At 52.1% G+C, this 11,162-nt stretch overlaps 1 protein-coding gene across 1 annotated transcript; it reads left to right on the top strand.

Annotated features, from left to right (window-relative positions):
• The first annotated feature begins 5,770 nt into the window (after positions 1-5,770).
• On the top strand, positions 5,771-6,931 carry LOC131202510 (uncharacterized). The gene has a single exon (XM_058191595.1). The coding sequence runs from the start codon at positions 5,771-5,773 to the stop codon at positions 6,929-6,931; it is 1,161 nt and encodes a 386-aa protein (XP_058047578.1).
• Positions 6,932-11,162: the final 4,231 nt, after the last annotated feature.

Below are 11,162 nucleotides of genomic sequence, written 5' to 3'. Positions count from 1 at the left end.
AACCCAGCTTCTGCCACTAGGCTGGCTCACTCTGCATTCGAAAGCCAAGTTCCTGCAGGACGCATTTGCATTAGAATGCTCATAAGGCAAGACCAGAAATCCTAGCCAGCAGTTCAACTAAAATTACTATTAAGCTGTTTCCTTGACTCTTGCTTGAAGAACTGGCAAAGCAAACCCCCCTCAGAATTTGCACAGTCCAAGTTGGGACCCCAGTCATGGGAGAGTACCCCCTTAGGGACCCCAGAACCGGACAGCCAGCCCTGCAATCCTCATCAAAGGGAAATGCCAACACCCAGTTTAGTCTAGCTAAACAAGCATTAGTCTAGGCTGCAATGTCCTCTGGTGACGAATCTGCGAACGACAGGCCCGTATTCAAACTACTCGCAAGCAGTACACCCTAGTGGTTAAAGAATGAATTGCACCAATATCTCCTAAAGCATCCAGGAAATCCTTTTTGCCAATCTTAGGTATAAAGTTTTCTCCAGTCATGGCAGATGTCTCTAATGTGCTAGAAGAGCTGCCAACCCCAACCTCAACACAAATGTAGAATTTGATATCCAATACTCAGAAGAGGCAGAGGCATCTCAGAAACCCTATGACTTGAGGCAGCATAGAAAACTTACTGAAGCCATGCGGTCATGCCTGTGGGAGGATTGGGACAAACACTATCGACTGCAGCTCTGCAACACACTCAAAGATGAGTTTTCCCCTGAGTGCATCCGCTCATTAAAGGATGATATGGATGGGCTTTTTCATACAGGTTGTGAATTCTACCTCATCTACATCCAGTCCCAGCTAAGAGACCCAAGGCTCAAGAGACCATACAATGTCTCGAGATGATAAACAAAGAGCATGAGAAGCTCTTTCAAAGCAGTAAACAATCTCCAAGCCGATATTCAGTTGGAGGACACACTGAACGAGAAGGCCACCTCATCTACATCCAGTCCCAGCTACGAGGCCCAAGGCTCAAAGAGAACATACAATGCCTTGAGATGATAAACACAGAGTATGAGAAGCTCTTTCAAAGCAGTAAAGAATCTCTCCAAGCCGATCTTCAGGCGGAGGACACATCGAGCAAGAAGGCCAAATCCAAAGTCACCTATCATTCGTATGCGCCATCCCAGTGGTCACATGTGGCTGCCTTACCCTTCTAAGAAAGCCTCCTCCTTCCATCTCAAGCCACTCCGGTCTCAGGCGAATACCAGCGTTTCACAGCAATCTTCTGCCACAGGCTCCTCCGATTCTTCCAAAGCGTCTTCTTGTCACAGCCAGTCATCCTGGGCCTCAAGGGCAGAGAGTCTTGCCACCCAAGCTGCACAAGCACGAATTGAAGCTGCAATGACCACTGCAGCTCTACATGTGGGAAAGGCAGAACAAGTCCAAAGGGAAAAAATGGCCAAAGCTCAGGCCAGCCTTGAGTTTCTTCAGCGCAAACAGAAGGCAGTAGAAAGGACAGCACAGGCTGCAGCTTTACAGGTGGAGGCTGAAGGCACCAACCCCAGATACAATTCTGGAAAGCTAGAAAGAGAAACCTCGTACAGCTATGCCAAGGCCTATGTGGATGACTGGAACACACTATGGCATGAGCAGCAAGAAGTGGCACAATTGACCACAAAAGTCCCAAAACCAAATGAACGAGGAGTAGAATCTCAACCACCAGATCTGCAAAATAGTCAGAAAGTGACATTATACAATCCGGACCATGAGACACCCACCCTCAGATTTAGAGAACTTACCCCAACAAACCAAGACACATGGGGTAATCGGTTTAGCCCATCAGCAACAGCGAAGGCTCCTCAGCAGGTAGGCACACAAGAAGTCATGATTTCCAAGCTTTCCTGTGGTTCAGTGATGAACAGCACAACCAACTGATAGCAGAATACGGAGTGTGAGTGCATGTCTTTGGGAATGGCTCTTCCCCTGCAATCGCCAACTATGGTCTGCAACACACCGCTCGTGTGGGTGAAGCCAAATATGGCGCAGATGCCAGATGCTTCGTGGGACTTCTACATTGATGATGGTCTAAAATCTGTACCCACCCCAGCAAAAGGCATAGACTTATTAAAAAGAACATGTCAGATGTTAGCAGTAGCCAATCTCAGGTTGCACAAAATTGCATCCAACAGTGAAGAAATGCTAGAAGCCGTCAATCTTGAAGACCACACCAAGGGACTACAGGACCTCGATTTTAGCATCGATACCCCTCTTATCCAACGCAGTCTCAGTCTGTGTTGGGACTTGAAGAAGGGCATCTTTACCTTTAGAGCCCCAGCCCAGAAGACCCTCTTCACAAGGAGAGGAGTTCTGTCAACAGTGTTCAATCCTTTAGGGTTCGCTGCACCTGTAATGATCCAAGGAAGGCTCTTTCTGCGCACACTCTCCCAAAGCACCAAAGATTGGGACATTCTGATTCCACTAAAACAGAAGCAAGACTGGGAGATGTGGAGTACCTCCCTGAGTTGTCTCCAAAGCATCTGTGTGCAGCGCACATATGTTCTCATCTCACCTGCTGCCGCACCAAAGAAAGAATTGCATGTCTTCTCAGATGTTTCAACGAACGCAATAGCAGCCGTGGGATACATAAGGGTCTATGGCGGAGAGAGCGACATTCATGTCGACTTCGTCATGGGAAAGGCGAAACTAGCACCACAACAAGGTCACACCATACCAAGGTTGGAACTCTGCGGTGCCGTACTAGCTGTAGAACTCACAGACCTGATAACGAAAACGATAGACCTTGAGCTACAACCCACCACCTTCTACAGACAGCAAAGTGGTACTGGGCTACATTCACAACCAAAGCAAACGCTTCTATGTCTATGTAAGCAATAGAGTGGAAAGGATCAGAAGATCTTCAAGTCCGGAGCAGTGGCAGTATGTGCTAACAGACCAGAACCCAGCGGATCATGCTACATGCTCTATCTCTGCATTCCAGCTGGCAGAATCCACCTGGCTAAAAGCTCCTGAGTTCTTGGCTCGCCCAGACACCCTAATGTCACAGAGACCAGAACACCATGAGCTTCTAGATTCAGGTCAAGATACCAACATTTGACCTGAGGTGCCCAGCAAATCACTCAGACAGGATAAGGCAGCGACCGTCCAGGCCACCTGCTTGTCAACAATGGTCAAGGAGACAGAAAACAGCCCCTTAACCATCCCCTAGAACCAGCTCACTTCAAACACTTTGTTGTGACCCAGGTTCCTGGACCCGGACTCCTAGACTTGGATGATTCAGAAAGTGAGGGAGAAGACCTGGCAAACCCTGCTTCTCTTGGGCCCTCTCCCTCCCTGGCACCCACTCAAAGGGAGGAGGAGGGGCCGGCAAGGCCTGATTCTCTCGAGCCTTCTTCTGATTTGGCAACGCCCTAAGAACAGTTTTGGACTGATGCAAGACTGCGCAGACGTGACCGGCGCGCGCAGCAGAAGAAGCGTTGGGAAAAAGCCAAGGAATGATGGTCATGCAGTGACATCTGCAGAGACTATAAATAGGAGGCGGGACTTCCTGGTTTTTTTGTCTTGGACAAAGCAATGAATTTACGCGGGCAAACTGTATCAATGGAGGGAAGCATATATTCGTGAGTAATTCTGGCCTTATCTATAATTTCCTCGTTATCTCCAGAAACTTGGCAGGCCCGTGGGTAGACGTGGCCAGGACATTTATCTATGTAAATAAAGTAGAAGAGGAGGCCTTTGACTGACTCTTTGTTGGGAGTATTGGGGGAGGGAAACAGAACATTTTGTCCAAGACCCCGACTAAACCATCTTCCACCAAAGATGGACCAGCAGCAGATACAGCAGCAGTTACAGCAGCTACAAGCGGCTAATCAACAGCTCCAGCAGCAAGTGGCTCACTTGGCAGGCCAACTTGCTGCCGGGAATGTGCCTGCAGCCCCCCCCCCCCCGTCCTCCCACTCCTCCTCCTCGTCGCAAGTGCCCAATAACCATGCCGGATAAGTTTTCTGGGCAGCCTGAGATGTTCCCGACCTTCTTGGACAGTGCCAGCTCTATATGGCTATGTGGCCAGAGGATTTTCCAGATGACCGGGCTAAGGTGGCCTTCATGATTAACCTTCTTTCCGGCTCGGCTGCTCGATGGGCCACGCCCCTCTTGCTCCAGGACAGCCCCCTGCTGGCAGACCAACAGCGTTTTGGCAGCACCTATGCATCATGTACGAGGACCCCGTTCGGATGCTGACGGCAACCAGCCGCCTTAAGGAACTCCGTCAAGGGAAACGCCCCCTGCAGGAGTACATCGCCGAATTTTGTCTTTTGTGCCAGGACTCTGACTGGAATGATGCAACGCTGGTGGACGCATTCCAGGAAGGACTCTCAGAGAAACTGCAAGACGAGCTGGCCCGGGTGGAGGCGCCGCAGAGCCTCAACAACTTGGTGCCCCTTTGTCTCCGCCTCGATGCCCGTCTGCAACGGCGACTGTCCCGTCGCGTCCCCCGGGACCCGCCGTCGACATCTGCACCCCCACTTCCTGCGCCACCAGCACCCCGGGCTGCCCCAGGTTTTTTAACCGCTGCGGAAGAGCCCATGGAGTTGGGAGCGGCCAGACCTCGCCTGACAGCCCAAGAGCGGAACCGGAGGTGCCAAGGGGGATTGTGCCTGTACTGTGGGGAACCTGGCCACTTCGCCGCTTCTTGCCCCAGAAAGCGAAGTGGGGCACGCACGCCGGTCCCCGAATCACAGCATGACCAATCAGGAAACGGAGCAGGCCCGACCTCGGGGAAACCCTAGGTCGGGCACGTACTAAGCCCCCACTGGACGTTGCAGAAGTAGACTCTGGGCCCCCTCGGCATCTGATTCTGGACACACGGATATGGTTGGGGAACCAGTTGGACGGGCTCCAGGCGCATGCGCTGGTGGACTCAGGGGCCACAACAAACTTTATGGACCAGGCCTTTGTGACCCAGTTTGCGGTCCCCGTGGTTCCCGTGGACCCTCCGATGCGTGTAGAGACAATTGATGGACGAGAACTGGTGTCCGGCCCCATTAAATTCGCCACCCAGCCTTTGCGCCTGGCTATTGGGGACCATGAGGAGGCGATCCAGTTTTATGTCACGGCGGACCTTCATTTTCCCTTGGTCCTTGGGTTGGCCTGGCTTCGGATCCATGATCCTCAGGTGGCCTGGTCGCGGAACGCCATCTCTTTCCCAAGTCTGCAGTGCATGGACCACATCCGCCACACCTGTGCCGGCCAGAACGTCCCCACCGGTGCCATCACCTTGCCTCCTGAGCTGACGGACTTCGCCGACGTGTTCAGTGAGAAGGAGGCGGACCGACTACCCCCGCATCGGGCCTACGATTGCCCCATGGACCTTCTGCCCAACGCACCACTGCCTGTGGGACGCCTGTATTCCATGTCGGAGCCCGAGTTGGCCGCCCTCAGGGACTTCCTGGACAAAAATCTGGCCTGAGGGTTCATCCGGCCTTCAAAGTCCCCTCTCTCGGCCCCGGTCCTCTTCATGAAGAAGACAGGGGACTTGCGCCTGTGCTGTGATTACCGCCGGCTAAACGCCATTACGGTGCGAAATCGCTACCCCCTGCCGCTCATCCCGGAGCTGCTGGAGAGGTTGCGGGAGGCCACAATCTTCACCAAGCTCGATCTCCAGGGGGCCTACAACCTGGTGCGGATGCGAGAAGGAGACGAATGGAAGACAGCATTCGGCACCTGATACGGACACTACGAATACACTGTCATGCCATTTGGGTTGACCAACGCTCCTGCCGTTTTCCAGCACTTCATGAACGACGTGTTCTGAGACATGTTGGATCGGTTCGTTGTGATCTACATCCTGATTTACTCCCGGTCCAGGGAAAGCCACCTTCGATATGTCGGTCTGGTTCTGCAACGCTTGAGGGAGCAACAACTCAATGAGAAGCTGGAGAAATGCATCTTCTTCTGGACTTCCATAGAATTCCTTGGGCATATCATCTCGCCCGAGGGCATAGCCATGGACCCACGCAAAGTAGAAGCTTTGTGTAGCTGGGAAGCCCCTCGTCGGGTGAAGGATGTTCAGCGCCTGCTGGGCTTCGCCAACTACTACTGGACCTTCATCCCGGGCTTCGCCACACTGACGGCTCCACTTACCCAGCTCCTCAGGAAGAAGGTCGCGTTCCAGTGGGGTCCCCCGCAGCAAGAAGCATTCACAGCCCTCAAGAAAGCCTTCGTCACGGAACCCGTGATGAGGCATCCCGACCCTCCGGCCTTTTGTGGTGGAGACAGACGCGTCCAATGTGGCTCTGGGAGCAGTGCTGCTACAGGCTCCGACGAATGGCGGCACACTTTTTCCCTGCGCTTACTACTCCCGGAAACTCAATCCTTCCGAGCGCAACTACATCATCTGGGAAAAAGAGTTGCTGGCTATCAAGGCTGCATTCGAGGCTTGGTGACACCATCTGGAGGGGGCCCAACATCAGGTGGAGGTCCGAACGGACCATCGGAATCTCGAGCACCTCACCACAGCTCGGAAGTTGAACCAGCAGCAGATCCGGTGGTCATTGTTTTTTGCCCGGTTCAACTTCCGCGTGATCCACATTCCCAGCGGTCACAACCGGAGGGCGGATGCCCTGTCCCGCAAGCCAGAGTACCTCTGTGCCAAGGACCCCCTTCCTCCACGGACGGTGCTGCCGGCAGAAGCCTTGGCCGCAGCACGGGAACCAGTGGACTTGCAGGCCCAGGTGCGAGAGGCACAGCGCCAGGACGCCTGGTCGCAGCAAAGGAGAGCGGAGGTGGGCCCCGCGTCTCCTTGGACCTTGGAGGAGGACTTATTCAAGTTTCGGGGGCGATTATATGTGCCCACAGGACCACTCTGAGCCCTCGTCATGACCCAGTGCTACGACAACCCTGCAGCAGGACATTTTGGGTTCTTCAAGACCCTCCACCTGGTGACATGGACCTTTTGGTGGCCCCGAGTGCGGCATGATGTACATGCCTACATGACATGCTGCGTACCGTGCCGGCAAGCCAAGGCCGCCACGGGGGCCCCTCCCGGGCTCCTCCAGCCCTTGCCGACACCCGACAGACCCTGGGGGGCGATCTCCATGGACTTCCTGACGGACCTGCCGCCATCCTCTGGGTTCACCACGGTGCTGGTGGTGGTGGACATGATCACCAAGATGGCACACTTCATCCCATGCCGCGGACTGCCCACAGCCGCAAAAACGGCCCGTCTCTTCCTGCAGCACATCTTCCGCCTCCATGGTCTACCGGACAGGGTGGTTTCGGACCGCGGAGTTCAGTTCACAGCTCGCTTCTGGAAGAGCCTGATGGCCGCGTTGGAGGTGCAGGTGTGTCTGTCGTCATCGCATCATCCGGAGACTGACGGGGGTACAGAGAAGATCATCGGTATCCTGGAACAGTATCTCCGTTGCTTCATCAACCAGCAACAGGACAACTGGGCCGATTACCTGTCCCTGGCGGAGTTTGCTTTTAACAACTCTCATCACACCTCTACTCAGATGACCCCGTTCTTTGCCAATGTGGGGTACCATCCGCGGCTCTTCCCTCTGGCACCACTGGACTCTCCTGTTCCCGAAACGCAGACCTTCCTGACGGAATTGCATGCGGTCCAACAGTTGGTACGTCAGCAGCTGGATCGGGCAAAGGAGGACTACAAACGGTCCGCCGACCGCTCCTGACGGGCAATGCCCCTGCTGGCGGTTGGAGACCGGGTGTGGCTCTCCACCAAACACCTCCTGTCCGACCGCCCGGTAAAGAAGTTGGACCACCGATTCATCGGCCCGTTCCCTGTCGAGACAGTCATCAACCCAGTAATAATAATAATAATAATAATAATAATAATAATAATAATAATAATAATAATAATAATAATAATAATAATAATAATAATAATTTAATTTGTATACCGCCCTTCTCCCGAAGGACTCAGGGCGGTGAACAGGCAGATAAAATATAAATACACACAGTAATTAAAAACATCCCTTAAAAAACTAATTTAAATGCCCAAAATGTTAAAAAACGTACTCCCCCTTAAAATAACACAGTTTTAAAAACCCATCCAATAAAAATAAAAATCAGGCTAGTCCAGCCATATCGACTGACCCTGCCACGATCCATGCAGATCCACCCCGTCTTTCACTGGTCCCTTCTGGTTCCTGAGGCCACACCGAGTCCCCTTCGGTGCCCAACAGCACCCGTCACTGTCGTCGAGGACGGGTCGGAGGAATACGAAGTCCACAGCGTACGAGACTCCCGCTGGCTGAAGGGTCGTTTCCAATATTTGATTGCATGGAAGGGATACGGGACTGATTTCTCCTGGGTAGATGCCTCCGACGTTCATGCCCCTGACCTGGTACAGGCCTTCCATGAGCAGAATCCAGCCCGACCACATCCCAATCGTCAGCCTGGGGTAAGGGCCCTGCGGTGAGGGATAGTGTTGTGACCCAGGTTCCTGGACCCGGACTCCTGGACTCGGATGATTCAGAAAGTGAGGGAGAAGACCTGGCAAGCCCTGCTTCTCTTGGGCCCTCTCCCTCCCTGGCACCCACTCAAAGGGAGGAGGAGGGGCCTGCAAGGCCTGATTCTCTCGAGCCTTCTTCTGATTTGGCAACACCCCAAGAACAGTTATGGAGTGATGCAAGACTGCGCAGACGTGACCGGCGCGCGCAGCAGAAGAAGCGTTGGGAAAAAGCCAAGGAATGATGGTCATGCAGTGACATCTGCAGAGACTATAAATAGGAGGCGGGACTTCCTGGTTTTTTTGTCTTGGACAAAGCAATGAATTTGCGCGGGCAAACTGTATCAATGGAGGGAAGAATATATTCGTGAGTAATTCTGGCCTTATCTATAATTTCCTCGTTATCTCCAGAAACTTGGCAGGCCCGTGGGTAGACGTGGCCAGGACATTTATCTATGTAAATAAAGTAGAAGAGGAGGCCTTTGACTGACTCTTTGTTGGGAGTATTGGGGGAGGGAAACAGAACACACTTCTCCAGATGGAGACCTCTCGTATTGGGCATAGCAGTGATCATCCGTTTCCTGCTTCGTGAGACAAGCTTTCCAGATAGCTATCTCCAAGCAGAGAGAGGAATTCTACGAAGTGTGCAGCAAGATGCATACCTGGTAGTATTCGAGTGTCTAAAAGTTAAGAAGCCTATCCCAAAGTCTAGTGCACTTCTGAGGCTGAATCGTTCCTTCACAGCCATGACTTACTTCAAGTAGGGAGGTGTCTAGATAAAGCTAAAATAGCCCAAATATCAAGCACCCTGTCATCTTTCCCGCTCATCAACATGTGATGAACCTGCTGGTCCAACACCACCATGAAACCATCCACCATCAAGGCCGACACTTTGCAGAAGATGCCATCAGAGCTGCTGGACTCTGGATCATGGGAGCCAAGAGGCACATTGCTACTGTCTTACACAGGTGCCTGCATTGTCACAAACAACAGGGTGCGATACAACACCAACTGATGACTAACCTGCCACCCGAGTGTCTTAGTCCCGGACCATCATTCACCAATGTAGGTCTAGATGTCTTTGGTCCTTGGCCCATGACTGTCCATCGCATCAGAGGTGGTCAAGCTAGCAGCAAATGTTGGGCCGTTCTCTTCACATGTCTTAGCATTCGAGCTGTTCACACTGAAGTCATCAAATTCATGGACACCTCCTGATTTATCAACGCTCTAAGAAGGTTTCAAGCCAGTCAAGGTATTTAGCTCTGAATGGAATGAACTTTGTAGGAGCCTGCAAGGAACTACAGATCGATGAAGGCACCCACCTCAATTCAGCAATTGACTACTACTTAAAGGCCCATAATTGTGTATGGACATTTAATCCTCCACATACATCCCATATGGGAGGAGCATGGGAACATATGATCAGCATAGCCCACAAAATCCTGGATTCCATGTTGACGAAGACACCCAGGCTGATGCATGAGATCCTCACCACCCTCATGGCAGAAGTGGCAGCTATTATTAACGGTCGACCTTTGGTTCCAGTTTCCTCGGATCCTGAAAATCCAACTATCCTCACCCCAGCCATGTGACTGGCCAAGACAGGTGACTGGCTAGCACCATTAGGGAACTTCGTTCCCAAGGACGTGTATAAACAACAATGGAGACAAGTTCAACTGCTTGTCAACACCTTCTAGAAGTGCTGGAAGCAAGAATACTTGTCTACCCTTCAGGATCATCGCAAATGGAATCAAAGAGCCTAACCTCGAAGAAGGAGATCTTGTCATGTTAAGAGACAAGGATGCACATCGGAACTTGTGGTCCATGGGGCTTGTGCATTAAGTCCTACCCAGCTCTTATGAACTAGTTCGCCAAGTTGAAGTTCAGATCGCGAAGCCACAGGAGTCATGCCGTGACCCACAGACTTCCACCAAGAAGCTCTACACCAGGCCAATCACCAACCTGGTACTGCTGCTAAGGAAGAACAAACTTGAAGATTGAACCTCAAGCTACGCACGTCTTGTGTCTACCTCATTGTCACACTGTTTGATGCTATGCCTCTGTTTACTTTAATTAATAGTTAGTTAATAGTGGAAATTTTATAATTCCAGGCGGGGAGTGTGCTGGTTAGAGTAAATAGTTAGTTTAGGAATTAAGAACTATCCCCTTAAGGGATTGTTTTCTGGGAAATGTAGTTTATGGCACGTGGTCACATCTGTATTTCTGATTGGCCACTGGGTCAGACTTCTGATTGGCTGCGGGGCAAACTTGCTACATGTATGCTAGTGGGGCTTTTTGAATTCCAGTCCTTCTGGGAGCTGCTTGCTCCCTCAACATGGGACAAACTACCTCGTTTCACCTACATGAATGGGAGCAGATTATATGCACCTCAGAAGAATCTCTTCAGTGACTGTTAGTTATTGTTTTGAGAATGCCTGACAAATAAAAGTAATCTGCATGATACCCTTTCTGCGGAGTTTAGTTGTCTGTGCCAAGCAGTCTGCCGCTTGAAACAGAATATGGCCCACAGGGCTGGCCCGGAGACAGCGAGGGGCTACTCCCACTACCTTGGCCTTTGCCCTGGAGGTGGTGAGTGCATGGGGCCTGGAATCCCTTGTGACCATCTTGCCCCGTAGGCTGACCATGTTCAGAGTGCTTCTCTTTCACCCAGGACACCAGTCCCTGCACACTCGCTGCTTCCTGCACGAGCACCCAGGGGAAGCGTCCAGCCAGGCTG

The sequence above is a fragment of the Ahaetulla prasina genome, chromosome 7 (genome assembly GCF_028640845.1).
Source record: "Ahaetulla prasina isolate Xishuangbanna chromosome 7, ASM2864084v1, whole genome shotgun sequence".
Taxonomy (NCBI): Eukaryota; Metazoa; Chordata; class Lepidosauria; order Squamata; family Colubridae; genus Ahaetulla; species Ahaetulla prasina.
This window is presented reverse-complemented; position numbering and strand designations above follow the sequence as displayed.